Source organism: Xyrauchen texanus, chromosome 18, assembly GCF_025860055.1.
Source record: "Xyrauchen texanus isolate HMW12.3.18 chromosome 18, RBS_HiC_50CHRs, whole genome shotgun sequence".
Taxonomy (NCBI): Eukaryota; Metazoa; Chordata; class Actinopteri; order Cypriniformes; family Catostomidae; genus Xyrauchen; species Xyrauchen texanus.
The window spans coordinates 41,443,476-41,464,201 of NC_068293.1; the positions used below are offsets into that span (position 1 = coordinate 41,443,476).

General features: G+C 37.2%; 2 protein-coding genes across 7 annotated transcripts in view; one reads left to right on the forward strand and one right to left on the reverse strand.

The window, feature by feature from the left end:
• The window catches only part of LOC127658528 (cysteine/serine-rich nuclear protein 3-like), a 68,327-nt gene extending 63,573 nt beyond the window's left edge, over positions 1-4,754 (forward strand). For all 4 annotated transcript variants that reach the window (XM_052147844.1, XM_052147843.1, XM_052147846.1 and 1 more), the window contains one exon: positions 319-4,754. In XM_052147844.1, coding sequence (XP_052003804.1) covers positions 319-1,425 — 1,107 coding nt within the window. In that variant the 3' untranslated portion in view covers positions 1,426-4,754. The remainder of the gene's footprint in view (positions 1-318) is intronic.
• A 2,075-nt stretch (positions 4,755-6,829) lies between these two features.
• Positions 6,830-20,726, reverse strand: part of LOC127659305 (polypeptide N-acetylgalactosaminyltransferase 3-like) — a 31,431-nt gene continuing 17,534 nt past the window's right edge. For all 3 annotated transcript variants that reach the window (XM_052149062.1, XM_052149061.1, XM_052149060.1), the window contains exons 8-11: positions 17,336-17,467; positions 14,273-14,374; positions 13,315-13,467; positions 6,830-8,334 (exon numbers count right to left, since the gene is read on the reverse strand). In XM_052149062.1, coding sequence (XP_052005022.1) covers positions 8,221-8,334; positions 13,315-13,467; positions 14,273-14,374; positions 17,336-17,467 — 501 coding nt within the window. In that variant the 3' untranslated portion in view covers positions 6,830-8,220. The remainder of the gene's footprint in view (positions 8,335-13,314; positions 13,468-14,272; positions 14,375-17,335; positions 17,468-20,726) is intronic.

The following is a 20,726-nucleotide window of genomic DNA, read 5'->3' on the forward strand; positions in this document are numbered from 1 at the left end:
TTAGATCTTCAGAAGAGAGAAGCTTAATTTACATGATTCCTTCTGTGTGTAATTCAGACCATCCTATATCAGTGTTTCTCAACTGCTTTTTCATAAGGACCCAGATTTTACAGGGGACATCAAGTAGCGATCCAACACTGTACCTAAATAGTTTATCGAACAAAATTAAAAAACAAATGTCCTTAAAATCTACATTTTAATTACATTAATTTGACCAGTACCATGATCTGCATAGGCCAAACAACTATCCTTTTAAAAACCACTGTCCTATACTATCCTGAACTTACATCTGTTAAACATGTTCTTGATTGTCCACAGGTAGACCGAATGTCATTCCCATGCGGTTGCACAAAAGAGGGCTGCAGCAACGCAGCCGGTCGGATTGAGTTTAACCCCATCCGAGTCCGGACGCATTTCCTGCACACCATCATGAAGCTTGAACTTGAAAAGAGCCGAGAACAGCAGCAGAGCTCTGGCATTGCTGCCACTGCGACTGGCAACGGTTTCCACGCCGGCCCAAACGGTCACTGCAGCCCGCTGGCAATGGGCCAGCATGCACTGGAATACGCAATCCCCGATTCCATTCCACCCAGCACCATCATGTGCCTACAGGCTGGCGACGACATGGATGAGGCCTTAGAAGAGGAAGAGGAAGACGAGGATGAGGAAGAGGATGACGAAGATGACGATGAGAGCAGCAGTCTATGTAGTCTCTCCGACTCCAGCACACAGAGTTTGGCAAACAGTGACTCGGAGGAGGAGGAAGATGATGATGAAGATGAAGTCAAGACGGAGGAATTCGATATTGGACAGCGGACTACGGCAGCGTCTTGCAGTGAAGTTGCTACGCCTTCTGTGATGTGTTACCCAGAGAATACGGTCACATCAGATAACCAAACTAATGGAAATTCCTACTACATCAGCTCCACCGCGGAGTACTATCAGTTGGAAAACGCTGCGCCACTTTTAACCACCACCAACCACACTAGTGATGCCTACGAAGGGGACTCAGTTTCCTATCAAGACAGGGTTAATGACTCAAGTAGGGTCATGTCTCAGGGTCCCTTTAATATGACCACTGACCAGTACATGGATTACTCCCAACAGCCTGAACAGCCATACACCAATCAGCACTTCACCCTCACTAATGGATCAACGGCCATGATTGGCTGTTGTGCCCCAGATGCGGATAAAAGCGTCCAATCCAAAGGGTCCTTCCTCAGCCAGTCGGGACAGCTGAGCCAGATGAAATACCCAAACTATCTGAGCAACAACAATACACAGGATGGCTACATCACCAATGGGAACTGCTACGTTGCTGAACAGCCAAAGGAGATGCCTCACAATCTTCCTGACGTTTCGCTAACGGACAATGCGAAAGGACCGACTTTACAGGATGCTTTCGCGGAGCCTACCCCAGTTTAAGTTTGAAACGTTTGATTCAAAGTGTGGTGAGATTATAAAAGTAGCCTTTAATTCTGCACACCGTTGTTTCAATTTGAAAAATGTATTCTAACTTTGGCGAGGCGGAACCATAAATATGTATTTTTACTGGAATTTTGAAAGAACAAAACAGTTAAGCTGCAAATTCAAAATTTACAGCAGAAATTATCAGCTTTATGGCCGAAATATGCTCTATGCAAATATGTGAACACAGACGCATTACTATTGTGTTCCGAAATGCGTTGGAACAGAATTCATAATGCAATGCACATGCATTGTATTCTAAGCACTGCCACAAGGGGCGCTACACTGTAGCTGGCATTTGCATAAACTGTCTTTTACTACCGTCAAGTTTCTATTTCATGTCAACAACTTGCTAAACAAGTTAGTTAAACATGATGGCATGTTAATAGCTAGCTAATAATAACACTTGTAGTTTAAAGGCACAGACATTTTAAGACAACTCTTTGTTACTGTCAAAGTAACGCAAACCAGGACCGTGCACTTGCAATGCTGGCAAAGCGTTTACGTATTTGAGTAAAGTATATTTCTGGCCTTATGCTAACGCAGTGTTCTTGTCATTTCAAAAGTTCTAGTTTTGAACAGAAATGTGGATAGAACTTTTCTATGTATCCGTGTCAGTGTTGCAAAAGAGAAAACCGAAAAAACTGATTATTGCTGTTCGTGTTCTGAAGTAAGTGTATATCTAAATGTTTGGTAAGAGCATGTTTTTATTTTAGCATTCATTGCTGGTTTATGGTTTTGTAAGAATTCGATGTACTGTAAAAGAGAAAATACTGTATTTCGTACACGTATATCATGCTTTTCAAGAGTTAGTAAAAGCATGAAAATGGCTCTTAAAAGATGTGCTGATCATTTGCCTTTCGTTTACAAAACCAAAATCATCATTTTTATGTTGTGAACATGATGCATTTTGTGAACGTAATTGCACTTTTCCATTGGCTGATGTTACACAACCATAACCAATAATTTCCTGAGCACTGAGGGGGCGGGGCTATCTGGTACCGTGTCATGACAGTGGCTGTGTTCAGAATAGCATGCTACCACCATACTGCATTTGGTATTGCTTCAGTTTACTTACATTTGTTAAAATGTGCAGTAAACAGTTATACCTTTATTATTTAATCATTTTCATAGGATGATAACTGGACCCAACTAATGCAATGTGACCACCATACTACAGTTTGAACTGTGAAATAATACCTACAAAATATTATAAAATGGCATGCAGAAAAAAATTATAAAGAGTTGAAAGGAATACTAGCCTAGTACTTACTGATTATGGCACATATTGGCAAAAATGTGTATAATTAATAAAAATAGTATGGTAAAGCGATATTCCGAACATAGCCTTTGATTTTATGTTTTCATAACATATCTCCAAGTTTTAATGGAGACATTAAGTGTTTTTCCATGACGTTATTATTATCAGAAAACTATAGTACAGTATATCACTATCTGCATTTGCTTTAAAAGCAAAGAGAGTTGATAGAAAATGACTTAGATGACAGATATCACATTTTAGACCAGATTAAGATGAAACTGGTCAACTCAGAACTCTCTGTCTTGTGAAATGCTGAAATACCGAAGTCTTGCATTATCTTTGGGATCATACAGGGATTTGTGATGAAATGCATTTTGACGCATTCCATTTCAATCAGGTGAAGATGATTTTTAAAAGCGTTTAAGTGACAAAGAATGAAACTCTAGATGGCAAAATATCTAATATAAGAGTTGCAAAAGGTCGTAATTAAGATTTATTGCACAAATAATAGTGTTGAATGGATGGAGGCCAGAAAGATGAACAGAATTTTTCCACAAGTTACAGCGCAAAATATTTTATGGCATGACATTTGTTTTCCTAGCTAATATGTGGAAAGGTTCTTTCTGTAACTGTGCTGAAGATTTAGGAAAATACTAATAATTCTTGTCACAGTGATTTAATTTACAAGTTAACTATGGCTGAGCAAGTCATTCTGAATAGTAATGTGTTAAGTGCAATAGTTTACACAGTGGCTAATATTCATTTCACATATTTGTTTGAACCCAGTTAAAGGGACACCCAAAAATGACTATTCTGTCATCATTTACACACCCATATATTGTTCTATATGCACAAAGCTATTGTGTGGCTTCAGAACTCCTGCAACATAGTGCACCGGTCATCTTGAGAAATTCTACTTTTGTGGTTTGGAATAATATGAGGGTGAGTAAATAATGACAGAATTGTCCGTTTTGGGTGAACTGTCCATTCAAAGCATGGACGGGTTTAAAGATGAATCTCTAATATTTAACGCACATACATTATGATGTATCTGTCAGTTTGTTTATCCTCCTAAAGGAATGGAGAGTCATTTTCTAATGGAGAATGTCTCTCAATAAGCTTGAGACAGGAAAATCAAATGCCTTTTATGTCATCATAGTACCGTGACCTCGTGGGGTGGGACTGAAATGGTCAAATCTGTAAAGGTGAAGTGTGTCACTTTAAGAGGTTCTCTTCTACCCCAGCTTAATGCAGCTGATTTCCCCTGCAATTTTAAAATGGAATCTGGTGGACTATAAAACTGGCAAATAAAATCCCATGGACTTACATTGAAGGGGAGGAACTTCGAGGCACATCTAGGGACCTTAGCAACACCCTAGCAACCACCAACAACAACACCCTCGCCTCGTATAAGGGCGGCGAGTTTTGCACGGGCATATATAAATAAAATCGAGTTTATTTGTGCATGTTTGACGCCATAGTGGTGCAGAAAATAACACACTTCACCTTTAAAGATTAAATGTGTTCTTAAATTAAGGGAGAAGATCATGTGTTTTCAAATGATTGAAAATACTGAATGTTCTAGAAGGATATCATTTGGTGGGCAGCAGCATTGAAACACTGCCTTGGCTTAAGTAAGCCATGGTTTTACTTAAAAACGTGAACGCCTTCATTTTCTTATTCATTTTTGCCATTGTGTCTGATTGTAAGAGGTCAAATTAACACTTTGTTTAGCCTTTTAGGATTTCTTTTCTGTATTTTGATTCAGGATTTGTTGCAATTCACCTCTTCTATACACCATGCTGGTACAAGACACCTCGTTCTTTGATGAATTATGGGATGTAAAATACAAGTGTACAGATCTATCTGTAGTGGTGCCGAATGTGGGCCGGATTCGTCATGTCATGTAACCAGTTAGATTCTCCTCATTCTGTTCTCAGTATTTCTAATAAATGATCTATTATAATGTGTATTTATTGTGCGTTCCTTAAAAGGTATGTATTGAATAAAAAGTTTCTTTGTTAAAGAGGCCCTTGTCATGTAATAACTATCCAATTAGAAACATTTGTCAAGATTAAATCTGATGCTGGCTTGACAAAGCCTTGTCTCAAGGCAACAAAAAGGTAGACAGACAGACAGATAAATAGATCTAGTAAACAAAATAATGTTACCAAAATATTGGATAACCCTTAGAAACTTTTCTGTAATTCTGAAACACAATCTTACAAAAAATTATATACGTTTTTACAAAATATAAGCAAGGAAAATTAATCAGCATCAATGCCAGTGTAACAGTAGTTCAGTTGTGTATACCTGTATTATATCAATTTAAAACATTGGCAATATATCTTTCATCCATTGCTTTTTGTTCATTCAGTTCTGTATTTCATTATTCTGAGGGCAGATGCTTGTATTGTAGCGCCCCCTTCTGCCAGACTGTGGCATTTACTGTATGGCCAGTGTTGTTGCACTAGCCCATGACAGCCCATACATGTCCATGTATTTAACCGTATCAAATATTTAAGAGACTCAACAGCAAACTACACAAAAATCCTATAAAACATAGGATATTTCAATTGGTGAAATAAAAGATTATCTGATGGCTCGAAACATAATAAAAACATCCCCTAAGAAATTCATCATAAAAAGGTCTGACCAAGAACCTGTTTGTGAGGAGGGTCATCCTTTATATGCAGTGTATTTTCATGTCTAATCTTAATATTTTGGATAAAAAAAATTAACTATTTCAACTTAATCTTTAAAGATGAATATTATATTTTACTATATTTGCAAAACATGCAAACATGGGGGTTAATTTTAAATAATTCCAAAAAAAAAAAAATTCAAAACCAAGTTATATTTTAGATTTATGCTTTAAATTGAATTACATTTTTTTTAGTTGGAATCATTAAATTAATAGTACACATACACACACAACAGGTAGTTCCGGTCCTCAAATCTGATTGGACGAGAGACATTCCATGAGCACTGATGGTCTGACAGCATCAGCACTCACTGTGTGTGTGTGTGTCACTCCGCTTGTGTTTGTGCCATTCTAAACTAAAGTGTAAGTGTAGTATCTATGTGTTAGGAGTTACTGTCTTTATTTTTCAAATTACATATGTTAGCCAGCAGGTGGTGGCAAAAGATTTTTGTGTGTAATATGAGCCAGTTGGTGACATAAAGTGAGTCTGTTAGTTATTGTTTACATAGAACAGCGCTCCATGATCGCTCGTATTACCACTACATTACTTAAGCTAGGACATTGTTTTAAACTGCTTTAAATGAACAATTTCAGGATTAAGGCTCATCGCAGCTGAGAGACACAAAGGACTGTTTGATTACAGAACTCGAGGCGCTTAACGAGTTTCCACATTGGATACACACTGTTTAAAAATGGCGGAGGACATCGCTGTTTCTATAGTGATCGACTCTTGCCACCTCTTGCTACCACGAAATAGGGAGAAATATCCCCACTTGGATGCTATTTTTCCACTGAGAAAGCTGACAGCATCTCTGCTTGGGTGTGGCAACACACGCTCCATCTCTCTCTCTCTCTAACACACACACACACACACACACACACACACACAAAGACACATAAACATGCACACACCCATCAATCCATCCTTGTTTATCCAATAACTTGTTAGAAACAGCACAAGCCATGATACTATTTCTGAAGTGAACATTTTGAATTACTAATGGAGGTTTGGACGCATCATTTGTTTTGAACCAGCAAAAGTAGTTCCTTGAACAAATGCGTTTTTATGACCATCCTATTTATTTATTTTTTTAAATGTTCTTGTTCATTGATCTGTTGTATATAAGCAATATCACACTCACAATCGTGCTATATTGCCCTATATCAGCACTGCTGTGATTACCTACGGCCGAATCACAGCAGTGCTGATGTAGGGCCATATAGCACTACACTGTGATATTACTTTAAAAAAAAAAAATATTAAAAATATATATATATATAAATATATTTTTATGTAAAATTACTACTAACATAAAAAATTAAGGATTTTTATTAAATTTTTTTATTTCACTAACCAAAATATTTCAAACAATGTTTATTTTATAGAAATACCTTCTTTTAATAAAAGACAATCATGTGGGGGTTTTTTACAGAAAGATGAAATAGTACTGTGTAACAGAAATGACCCAAAAGATCGTATCATTGCACATAAATTAAGAAAAGGAAAAGAAAAAAACATGGTGAAAAGGGAATAAAAAACATACTTTCAAGAAGTCTTTGGTGTTTTAAAATTTGCATGATGCGTAGCAGAAATAATCGAAGAATCTGTTCAGGCCTCTTCTCTCGTTAAAACATTCATAGTCTGAATTTCACATTCGAAATTGCAGCTAATATAGAGTCCATTGTGAATTATTGTCCAGTAAAAAATGTAGAAATGCAATGGATACAGATATGGAAGTCTTTCAGATAAAAAGGAATAAAACAGAGATAAAGATAAAAATATAAAACTTCACTTGAATGCACTTTTCTGAGCACCCACCCACAAGGTACCTTGGCCCCTACAGTATGTACTTTATACTATATATACTGTACTGTAAATACTGGAATGTCCATGCATGCACCATTTTTTTGGGTCCTTTAGATTATTCCAGCAGCAATATTTTCCATGTCCAAAAATAAATTAAAATTCTCTCCCTGTCATACAGGAGACTTTGTTGTGTAGTATGTGTGTGTGTGTGTGTGTGTGTGTGTGTGTGTGTGCAGGGTCCAAAATTAAAACTCGCCAAGTAGAGTAAAAATTTGCTTTGGGAAGTGAATAATTCAGTTACCTGTCAATTGACATTTAACTTTATTAGGAACTATGAGAGTACACCTGACCATCGCTGATAAAAGTGACGTGTGCAATTTAACTCATGATGTCTACTAAAGACAAAATCCAGAATTTTAAGGTTATTAAAAAGAATCAATTCATAAAGAGTCATTTGTTTGCGAATCAGACTACACTGGTTTGCGTGCGACCAGCGATGGACACGCAAAATAAAGACTCTTTGTCTCTTTGTTTTTATTTTGTGGCACCCAGTCTTCTTCTCTCATCACATTCAATTCAGATCACAAGCTTTATGTAGAAATATACTGTGATAAATATCGGTGAAGAAAACACTGTGAAAATATTCCAGCACTGTGATCCAGCCGTATGAATGCACACGTTCAAGAACCATTAACAAAACCAAACACGGAAATAAAAAGAACCAGTTCAGGTTTTCGATTCCTTTTCTAGTCACAAATGTGTAAGGGGGAAAAAACTCTCTATAATTCTGCAATCATAAGAACATAAACTATATATATTTTTTTTATATAAAATACAGAAATATTTATGGAAGGTACATTTTCACTCGTCATTGGCAGCTATGGCAAAAAGCTAATTTTGGACCCTGTGATTTTGTTTGTGTGTGTGTGTGTGTGTGTGTGTGTGTGTGTGTGTGTGTGTGTCTCTCAGTGGTCCCTCCGCTCAGGTGAAGAGCCAGCGTTGGTATTTGTCAGCTTGATTGCAGGACACTAGAAAGGGGTTCTCGTGTCGAGCAGTCAAACACTGTTTTGAGCCCTTGTTATAGAACAGCTGATCCTGCAAAGGGAATAAAATAACAGGACAAGATCTATCAGCACTGTAGGCTCCAGCCAAATAACAAAAGCAAATGTCAGACAGAATTAGACCAGTGTTTCCCAACCTTTTTTCTGCCACGGCACACTTTTTAACGACAAAAAAAGTCTATGGTACACCTCTATCCCACATAGGCTAACCATGTCAATATTTTTCCTTTTCAAAAACATGTCTATATTTTCTGTCCGTCTTAGTAGCTTGTTTACTTGTAATGGTTGAAATTCGGCTATGCAAAAAAAAAACAAAAAAACATGTCACATAGGTCGGCTACGCTGTGTGAGGTCAAAGGTGGCAAGAGCGCTAAATGGGTAATGAAAAAACAACTTTTGTTCTTGAAATGCCACAACAAATTACAGCGATGCAAACTCATGAGGAGCGAAAAAGGAAGACAATCACTGGTCCAAAAATATATATTTTTTAAGAATAAGTTAAAAGCACCAATTCCAGCTATTTTAGTGATTCAAGTTTATTCAAGTTTACAATTGTGCAGAATTAGCTGCAAAATAAAGAGTATTTTGGTGAGGCTTCTGTTACATAAGTTTGTTACAATTTATTAACTGATTAGTTTAGTGACCCCTTCTGGAAATGTCACTAGGTGGCGACAAATGAGCGTCTTATGTGCTACGAGTGAGTCATTGAATCATTTTGAGTCGTTCATGACCGAAATCCACCAATAGACTTTATAGTGTTTAAGCATTAAAAGAACAAAGCAGCTCTATCGTCTTCCTTCAGTATTTTTCATCCAAAAAGACAATAACAATAATAGTCTAATAATAGTGAGTTTCAATAACGTCCTTCTCCTTTATTAAAACTTGCATGGCTATAAATCTCCTGACTTCAGTTTAAGAATTATAAACACAAAGCAGATCTACAGTATCATGTTCTTACAGTAGCATATTTAAACTGCTGAGCTTGACCACAATAATAGACAAATAATAATCATTTTGAGTTTCAATATTGTTCTTTCGTCATTGTAAAGCGCATTTCACATGAGTTGAGTCGAGCCATCAACGCTCCGTTCAACGCCAGCGTCAAGCGAGGCATCGCCCTCCGCATGACACGAGTTGCAAGAAAGCGTCACAGAGGGGCGATTTTACCAGGTTGCCACGTAAAAAAAGTGTTTGAGTTTTTTTCTCTATTTGGAAGAGAGAAAAAATCTTGCAGTTCCTTTGATGGCAGAAAATAAATAAAGGACTCATTTATGTTTAGGTCAAAGTGTTTTCTTGGTGAATTTAATTTAGTTCAGTAACTGGGGTGTCTGATATTCGTAAACAATAAAGTCATATTTAATTTAAAATAAATTAAGAGACATTCAATATCTCTTATCAAACACTTTGGTGTAAAGTGACATCACTTTATAGACTTCAATGTATTCTGCAGTGCTGACGCAAGTCATGTGATGACCATTAACACGTATAAATATCAGTCATTTTAACACATTAATCGTTGCTCGTCGCAATCACAAAAGTGACCGATTATGCTTTCAAAACTGTGAATTTCTCCGAAAGGTGAGGAGTTTGGATCCCTGAAATATTATTTTTTTTTCATGCATTTATTTATTTTGAGGGATTTTATCATTTTCCTCAGCACACTAGTGGCACAGTGGTTGGGAAACACTGAATTAGACAGTGAGTCATGCACTACAACTGAAGCTGTGAGAAGATTCATTACTCTCTTTGTCTTTGTCCTTTTATATGTGCTTCAGTTTAGCAAGCCCAAAAAGTATACGTTTGACTACACAGACAAAACGGACATTATTCCAAAACCTAAAGAGTTGCCTATGTAGGCAGCATTTGAATGCATCTTATTACACTGCGCTCTGGAATACTTGATTCTGATTGGTCAATGGCATCATCTAGCAGTCTGATCTCTGAGTAACAACCGCACATCCACGTATCAGAACAGACCAGGTATTGCGAGTCACCTTTCCTGCTTCTCGGATCACTACGTGATCTCTAAAAGTAAGCTAATATGAGTTTTTGTATTTTTTTTTTAGATAAAGGGAGAATTGTGAAAATATTGTGTTCAGTGATGTCATACAATGGCAGTTAATGGTGACCACCTCTTCAAGCTTGGAAAGGATGCACAATTCCATGAGACTCATGATTGTTATGAAAGAATATGAAAAGGTTTGGTGAGAAACAAACCAAAATCTATGTATTATTTAATGAAACTCTTGACCAACTATTGCTCTCCCCTGTGCATGAGAGCAGCAGTTTCCCCACTTGCGAGTTGGGGTGTTCAAGCAAAAACTTGTTTTGTTTATCTATACATCTATCTATATATCTATCTATCTATATATCTATATATCTATATATCTATATCTCATATATATATATATATATATATATATATCTCATATATATATATATATATATATATATATATATATATATATATATATATATATATATATATATATATATATATATATATATATCTCATACAGTGGGTACGGAAAGTATTCAGACCCCTTAAATTTTTCACTCTTTGTTATATTGCAGCCATTTGCTAAAATCATTTAAGTTCATTTTTTTCCTCATTATTGTACACACAGCACCCCATATTGACAGAAAAACACAGAATTGTTGACATTTTTGCACATTTATTAAAAAATAAAAACTGAAATATCACATGGTCCTAAGTATTCAGACCCTTTGCTGTGACACTCATATATTTAACTCAGGTGCTGTCCATTTCTTCTGATCATCCTTGAGATGGTTCTACACCTTCAATTGAGTCCAGCTGTGTTTGATTATACTGATTGGACTTGATTAGGAAAGCCACACACCTGTCTATATAAGACCTTACAGCTCACAGTGCATGTCAGAGCAAATGAGAATCATGAGGTCAAAGGAACTGCCTGAAGAGCTCAGAGACAGAATTGTGGCAAGGCACAGATCTGGCCAAGGTTACAAAAAAAAGTTCTGCTGCCCTTAAGGTTCATAAGAGCACAGTAGCCTCCATAATCCTTAAATGGAAGACGTTTGGGACGACCAGAACCCTTCCTAGAGCTGGCCGTCCGGCCAAACTGAGCTATCGGGGAAGAAGAACCTTGGTGAGAGAGGTAAAGAAGAACCCAAAGATCACTGTGGCTGAGCTCCAGAGATGCAGTCGGGAGATGGGAGAAAGTTGTAGTAAGTCAACCATCACTGCAGCCATCCACCAGTCGGGGCTTTATGGCAGAGTGGCCCGACGGAAGCCTCTCCTCAGTGCAAGACACATGAAAGCCTGCATGGAGTTTGCTAAAAAACACCTGAAGGACTCCAAGATGGTGATAAATAAGATTCTCTGGTCTGATGAGACCCAGATAGAACTTTTTGGCCTTAATTATAAGCGGTATGTGTGGAGAAAACCAGGCACTGCTCATCACCTGTCCAATACAGTCTCAACAGTGAAGCATGGTGGTGGCAGCATCATGCTGTGGGGGTGTTTTTCAGCTGCAGGGACAGGACGACTGGTTGCAATCAAGGGAAAGATGAATGCAGCCAAGTACAGGGATATCCTGGACGAAAACCTTCTCCAGAGTGCTCTGGACCTCAGACTGGGCCGAAGGTTCACCTTCCAACAAGACAATAATGACCCTAAGCACACCGTTAAAATAATGAAGGAGTGGCTTCACAACAACTCCGTGACTGTTCTTGAATGGCCCAGCCAGAGCCCTGACTTAAACCCAATTGAGCATCTCTGGAGAGACCTGAAAATGGCTGTCCACCAACGTTTACCATCCAACCTGACAGAACTGGAGAGGATCTGCAAGGAGGAATGGCAGAGGATACCCAAATCCAGATGTGAAAAACTTGTTGCATCTTTCCCAAAAAGACTCATGGCTGTATTAGATCAAAAGGGTGCTTCTACTAAATACTGAACAAAGGGTCCGAATACTTAGGACCGTGTGATATTTCAGTTTTTCTTTTTAATAAATGTGCAAAAATGTCAACAATTCTGTGTTTTTCTGTCAATATGGGGTGCTGTGTGTACAATAATGAGGGAAAAATTGAACTTAAATGATTTTAGCAAATGGCTGCAATATAACAAAGAGTGAAAAATGTAAGGGGTCTGAATACTTTCCGTACCCACTGTATAATATATATATATATATATATATATATATATATATATATATATATATATATATATATAGGTTCTTAATGACTTTTTTTTTTTTTTTCACAGACTGATGACAGATATGCACTGGCAGCTATAGGTTTGGAATAATGTACAGATTTTGCTCTTATGGAAAGATATTGATACTTTTATTCACCAAAGTGGCATTCAACTGATCACAATGTATATTCAGACATTAATAATGTAAAGAAATTACTATTACTATAAAAATAAAATGTGATTCTAATCTCCCGTGCAATTCGTGCGAGGAGCGCTATTTGTATGATATAGCAGGTCTGTTCCAAAACCTAGTGAGCGTCCTCTGTAAGGAGCATTTTAAGGCATCATAGGCGTGCTCCTGACGCTTTTCCTAAAGGTAGGTATCTCAATAATGCTGCCTCTTGAGATATCTCGGTTTGGCCAAATTTGAAGGTAGCATCGGATGGATCCTTCGCTGTGTAGGCGATCCCAGAATGCACCTTGATGAGCTCAGCAGAAAATTACATCCAATATGGCGGACGAAGCGAGATAAATTTAGATGATAAATATCCTTAAAATCCATTCAATACTGAAAAGTATCTATAAATAACAGTTTAATATGACACATTTTTTTTAAATGTGTGTCTTGTGTTTTATGCTCATTAGAGGTTAGGATGCCACCATAGAAGACAGCTACCTATTTAGGCAGGAGACAGCAAGGTAGCTCACTATGTTTTGGAACAGACCCAACAAGCTTCTGCCTTGGTGACTAGTGAGGATCCATGATAATTAGGGTGCTGCCCTAGAAGAGAGAGAGAGAGAGAGAGAACTCCACATGGCCTTTAAATGTTTCTGTACCTCTCTCAGCTCCCATTTCTGCTGAGGTCCCGTCATGGTGTTGTGACCTTTATACTGGCACTCCTCTAATTTTACGATTCCATCGGATGCGTGCAGACACAGCTCCTTCTGAATGTTGTGTCGTAACTCATGATGGGTTGAATACTCGAAATACTGTATGATCAGAGAAGAGAGATGACCTTCACCGGAGGAAAAAACACCTCATTAAGCAGATAACAAAATTTGCACAGACATTCCTGAGAGCTACTGGCAAACATACAAAGGAAACGAATTAAAAATAGAATTGAGATGCAACTGAAACGGTCAAGAAATCGTAATGGCCACCAGGGCTGGACTGGCAATCTGGCATTTTCCCAGTGGGCCGACGCACTTTCATGGGCGGATTGGCCAGTGGGTAAATGAGCTGGCCGGTGGTGCGTCCACGAAACGTGCCGCAAAAATGAGCTGCCGCGTTATGCAGAGCGGACCACCAAGTGCCGCCGAGATATGCAGAAAAGGACAGTGACTAGGTTCAATTTGGCTGGACAGGCTTTTGTTATTTGTTTTTGTGTGTGTGGACGTCTATGCTATGTTTTTAAACTAAAAATAGAAACGGTCCGGCTGCAGATATGCTTCCTTGCTCAGATAACATATTTTCATAAATAAAAGTCAAAACAGTGTCTCTCTCTAACTTGCAGTTTTACATTTCAGCCAGAGATGACGATAGAGAACCCAGAATGCCGCATGTACCTTTTATTTATGTCCATGATGTTTTCCAAACCTGGAAAACACGAGTTAAAAATGTCCTAATATTTCCAAGGTTACCGTGACCGTGGCCACTGACGTAAACTTTAAATATGGAACGTTTCCAAACCAATCTAATTTCTCACGAAATCTTAAATCAATAAGAATCCTATAAATGTCCTTTTATCAATCCACTTGATTCGTTTACAGGTCACACTGTTCGCTCTGGCAGTACCTGGTTTCCTCCCATCCCGTGGCAGAAGTACATGATCAGAGGCTTCCCTCCCTCATTATTCTCTCCAGCATCCAAACAGGCCTCCTTCCCCACGCTCTTTATCTGAAGAGAGACAAGGAATGTGAAATGGTTTGAGAGAAGAAAACGAAACAGAACGGGAGAGATGATGGAAGAAATGGGATGGATTGTGGTATTGTAACATGAAAGTGTTAAAACATGGAGGTATGCGCTCTTCAAGATCTGCTGCATGGTAGGAAACCACAGCAGCCAGACACAACACACTGCGGTGTGAGGAGGGGGGGGGAAGAAAGAGAGAGAGAGAGAGTGTTGGGGAATCCACTCTAGAACTGCAGCTTCCAAATACAAACTCTCATCATTTTAAGTAGTTACACTACAGCCAAACTACTCTTTTAAAAAGGTAGATAGCTAGTCTACAAACTACAAACAAAAAGTGAACTACACATTGAAACTATTCAATATAAATTTGATGGCTATATCAATAAATCTAAATGATATACAGTATATCTAAATCAGAATATTTAAATGTATGTATATATATATATATATATATACATATATATATATACATACTACTACATACATATATATATATACACACACACACACACACACACACATATATATTAGGGCTGTCGAGTTAACGCGTTAATAACGTGCGATTAATTATACAAAAAATAATTCGTTAAAATAATTAAGGCATTTTATCGCAGTACCACCTGTATACTCCAGAGGGCAGTAAGCGGAATTTCAGCTGTGTGAGCAACACACAGTTTATACAGTGAAGAAACAACACAGATATGCGTTACTAAGGGATCTCAATATGTGTTTAAAGATTGAGTATTAAACTATATTTAACTTGACACAGTGACCTAAATATTTTATTTTTATGACGCAACACACCCGAGATGCGACACAAGCATGTCTGACGCAGGTCGTATGGTCCCGAAATTGGAAGCTTTGTCAATTTTGTCTGTATAATATTTTATCTTTATTATTATTATTTCGGCATCATTTTATTTAATTCGTCCTTTTAATTACAAAATCACTATAAAAAAAAGTTAATAAGAAAACACTGAACATGCGCAGTGCAGCCTTTTTTTCTTGCCAGAGCGGGAAAACACTGGAAAAAAAGTGCTCCCGTGAAGAAAAAGTGTCTTTGTTCGTATAATAAAGAATTGGAGAAAATATATACATGGTTAAAACCAGATACAGGTGACCCTAAAAAAGGAGAGTGCAGGCTATGCCACCGAAGTTTCACAGACAGCTCTGCTGAAGCATTTCAGTGCTCCAAACATGACAGCTCTGATATCTTTGGCTTTGAGCATTCCTGTCATTCCTGGGTGTTTTCACCGATGACCGCTGTGTGGACAGAGACAAGGAACTGAGCATCTGTGGACCTCATCAAAAGTGAACTCCTGGTGAAAGTGAACACCTACACCTGCCAGGAGTTCTACAGTCATAATGAAGGACAAGGCCCTACTCGAAGCCTCCAGATCAGACAACATTGTTTTTATTCAATTTGCACTAAATCCGGTAAGATCGCATTTAATCTTTCTAGTCTTTAATAATGGAATTGATGTGCTTATTTGGAAATTTGCTTTTTAACGATTAGATTATTATCTAATCATAATAATCACTTCATTATATTTACATTGAGTAGGTCTGAGCTGTTAAAATGAGTTAGTATCGTAGACCTTATGCCAAACTGAGTGACGTTCACAGCGCCTTCATTAACATTTAACATCACTGCAAAAATACATCTAAAATAAAATCAATATTTATTCACCTAGTACAATAATAGTAAGTTATCTCTCCCTCGTGTCCCTGCCCCTCATCTTTTTTGGGAATGTGCCCATGCAGTAGTATTTTGGCGATTTGTTTTTTCAATATATTATTTAAATACTCTTTGTACCTCCAACAACTCCAAAGCATTGAAAACCATTACACTATGTAATGAATATAATGTTTTGGTATTATTGTAAAATATATCTGTAGTATTGTGTACTATGTATACCCCTGGCTTGTTTCAAACATTTTTTAAAAACTCTGATGCAGGTGTAAATTGATGGGTCCTTAAACAAGCCCTCATAATAAATCTCTGATTGACAAATTCACTTGTGAAATGGATTGATGAACTGTGTGTCAATAATTGACTTATGATCAATAATATGGTATTAAACAATACATTGTATTCTAAAGCCACTTTTATATTGTCTTATCAATGATGAACTCTTCTGCTACAAGAATGTAATGCATTTTAATTATCTGAATATTTTTATTTTATATATATATATATATATATATATATATATATATATATATATATATATATATATATATATATATATATATATATATATATATATATAAGTTTTTATATTTAAAGATAACTATGTATAATTATTTCATCATTATTTAATTTAATTATTGTTATATGAGGGCTTTCTCAGCTAATATTTGTATATGTGATTAATTAATCGGGACACCATGTAATTAATTCGATTAAAAATGTTAATAGATTGACAGCCCTAATATATATATATATATACACACACACACACACACACACACACACACACACACACATATACACACACACACACACACACACACACACATACATATATATATATACACACACACACACACACACACACACACACACACACACACACACACACACACAGTAGCATTTCAGTACACAAAAGACATGAATACTTAACAGGGATTTCTGCCCATACATTTACATGAACCATCTGAACAAACTGATTCACTAAAATTTCAGATTGTTATAGAGGAAAATACAAAAGGAGTGTATCCCCCAAAACTCGCTCAGCTGCAAAACTGTATCCACAATACAACATCTAAGAAAATATCTAAATCATTTTTTTTCTCGTATTTTACAAACTTACTTGTACTGCAAATGCCTTCCTATTTTAAAAGCAGCTGAGCTATTGTCACAATACTGAAAAATGTAGTTCAGTTAGTGCTGATGCTTCTGCACACACGCACACACTCACACACTCACACACTCACACTCACCGCGCCAAACTGCAGGGGATTAAGATCGGGCATGAAGACCTCCGGATAGACGTTCTTCAAAAACCAGGAAAAGCTCTTACACTGAAGCTTTTCCCGGAGATCTACACGCTTGGAAACATCTCCAAACGAATGCTGTGGAGAAACAGAGAGAGATGGTTGTCTCATTAAATAAACTGCTTTGAATCTCATATTGAAACTGAGTCACCATTTTAAAGCTGTCTGACTGTGGTTATGATCCAGCAGCAGGTTTTGGCTACACATATGCAGAATCTTGAGTGTTTCTGTGGTTTATGACGCAGAAGACCAACACGTTGAACGCCAAGCAAGATGCCTTCAGAAGAAGGTTTATACTTCTGCATAGCTACAGCAGTTACGGTAATCTCTGAGGTAGTGTCGCATTTTCTCCAAGGTTATTTTAAGATCTATGCATCATATCAAATGTTTAATGATTAATGTTATTTATCAATTCAAGCTCGTTGCATTAATAATAAAGTACAATAAATAATATGTATCTAAATCTTAACATGTTCACATACGTTGATGAACTTGCTTTTAATGTTACAATAATTGAAAAAATACTTTTCAATACATAAATTACATTGCTTTTGTTCATTTATGAAATATATAACTACTTCAGGAATGATGGCATTTTCTCTCAATACACTAGTTAGACACAGACACGCCAATGCATGCAAACACCCAAGTTGGCCACTAAAAACCGGCCTTCAACAAACATCCAGCCATAATCAATGTGTATAAAATAACTGCTGGGTGGCACATGTTTGTTTATTTTGTTTTTAAATGAGCAAACTGATTACACAACAATAATGTTGCATAATAGTCTCACATAGCTAGACCCTTGACTATCATAAAGTCTGTTGCACATTGCAGCTTATTCTGCCAAAACTGCCCACTTACACAGAAATAGACTTTATGACTGAGATTAAATGCAAACAACCACAGTTTGCTTTGTTTATGGGTAAAATAACAGACTTGTGGTCAAATAATGATACAAATAATGGAGGAAAATGTGTATAGATTTTGTGATAAGTTTTTTGTCCATGCAAAAGTAATAAATATAGAAAAAACAATTGAAACAGTGCAGTTGAACACAAAAGCGAATTAGGTGAGATGGTCCCTTATTCTGTACCAAACTTTATAAGAGTTTTTAAATGCTACTTATATCATCAGACAGCCACTTATTTCATCCATTTCCCAAAGCTTAAAAACGTGACGAGGTCACCGCGTATCATGTCACTCTGTTTTCTGTTAACTTTAACCAGAAAATATATGCATCCTTACTCTTTACATTACGAAACTGGGGCTGTCAACCATACAGTTGTACAAATATCATCCGTGAGAGTGTATTAAAGCCTAGCCAATGCTAGCGCCGACATCCTCTGCATAAGGAGTGTAAAAGTGATCTGTGGGTGAGTAAATATCTTGCATTGCTGCTGACATACTGCTTGCAGCTCAAACATAATTCATTTTGTTTCCACATGTATGATTTTGCAAACAGTTGAACAGAAAACGGTGAAAAAATGCGGCAAATGTATATAGACCCCAGATTCAGAATTTCGGTCCATGCGAAGTAAGAAGTACCGAACATTTCACAGAAAAAAAAACCGTTTTGCTTGCTAAACTAAATCTATTTTACTTGCTACTAGTGATGTCAATAGTACCGGTACTTTGGTACCAATTCTGGAGGTGTTCTGAGATCTGACTAAAATAAAAAAAGATGTAACGATTCCAGTGTTTCTGCAGTAACGAGCACAGATTCAGTTTGGTCCCTGCACACTCTCTGACTAAGATGGCTGCTTTCAATTGATTACATGCTCATTTGAGCATGTGTTCTGTGACTTCTTTACAATGACCCATCATCCAGTCACATGGTTTCTCTTACCACTGCTACGCTGATGACACGCAACTCTACTCGTCTTTCCAGCCCAACAACGACACAGTGACCGCTCAAATCGCTGCCTGTCTGGCAGACACCTCAGCCTGGATGAAGGAACACCACCTGCAACTCAACCCAGCCAACCCTGCTGTTGAACACAACATCACCGTGCAGCTGGGTCCAACTACAGTGTCGCCTTCCAAAACGGTCAGAAATCTAGGGGTAACCATTGATGATGAGCTAAATTTCATAGACCACATTTCAAAGACTGCAAGATCATGTAGATTTACACTCTACAATATCAGGAAGATAAGATCCTTTCCTCTCTGAACATGCCACACAACTGCTCGTTCAGTCACTTGTCATAACTAGACTGGACTACTGTAACGCTCTCGTTGCAGGCCTTCCTGCATGTGCTATTAGGCCTCTCCAAATGATCCAGAATGCAGCAGCACGTCTGTTCTTTAATGAACCTAAGAGAGCACATGTTACACCACTCTTTGTCTCTCTCCACTGGCTGCCGGTTCATGCAAGTACTAAATTCAAGTCCCTGATGCTGGCATACAGAACAGTCACTGGGTCTGCTCCAGCACACCTAAAATCATTTCTGCAGAGCTACGTTCCCACCAGAAGCCTGCGGTCGGCTAAGGAACGTCGCCTTGTCGTACCAAAACAAAGAGGCACCAAAACACTTTCCCGGACTTTCAGTTTCATCATACCACGGTGGTGGAATGACCTTCCCAACTCAATCTGTAAAGCTGACTCACACTCTATCTTCAAAAACACATCTTTTCCAAGAGCACTTAGCCGGTCACAAAAATCTGCGCTTAAATCTGTTTTGTATACTATTCTGATGATAGTAAAACTTTGTAGTATGGCACTTTTCGTACAAATGTCTCCTTAAGATAATTCACTAATGTTTTCCTCTTTTGTAAGTCGCTTTGGCGTCTGCCAAATGAATAAATGTAAATGAAAATGTAAAATTAATCAAATTAAAATTGGGATATGCAATTATTAAACCGTAAAAGTATGTGATTTAATTAATTAAATATACAGTCTGCGTGTACCGCAAACTGCAAAGTGAATGTGTGAGGCTGCTCATATGCTCAAAACATTGCTTATTGCTTAGGTAACGCTTCATAATAATGGTCCATCATAAATAGGTAATTATGCAGGAATTAATGCATGATTAAATAGTACTACTACATTAACACTTTAGCTACTGCTATTAACTAATAAGGAAACATGATTAATTAATCAGTAAGTAATAGTGAGTTAGTAGGTAGTTCACTGTTAGGTAATCAATAATTACTGAATTAGATTTTCCTCATTAAGAACTATCAAATAACTATGGCTAATTTAAAATAACTACTTATTAATTACTAATCAAAACATTAACACATCTAAAATGTAAATTATTGTGTTCTTATTGTGAACTAGATCATGCACGGGTTCTTTCTTTGTGGGAATTAATTTATGAATGCAACAGGTCGC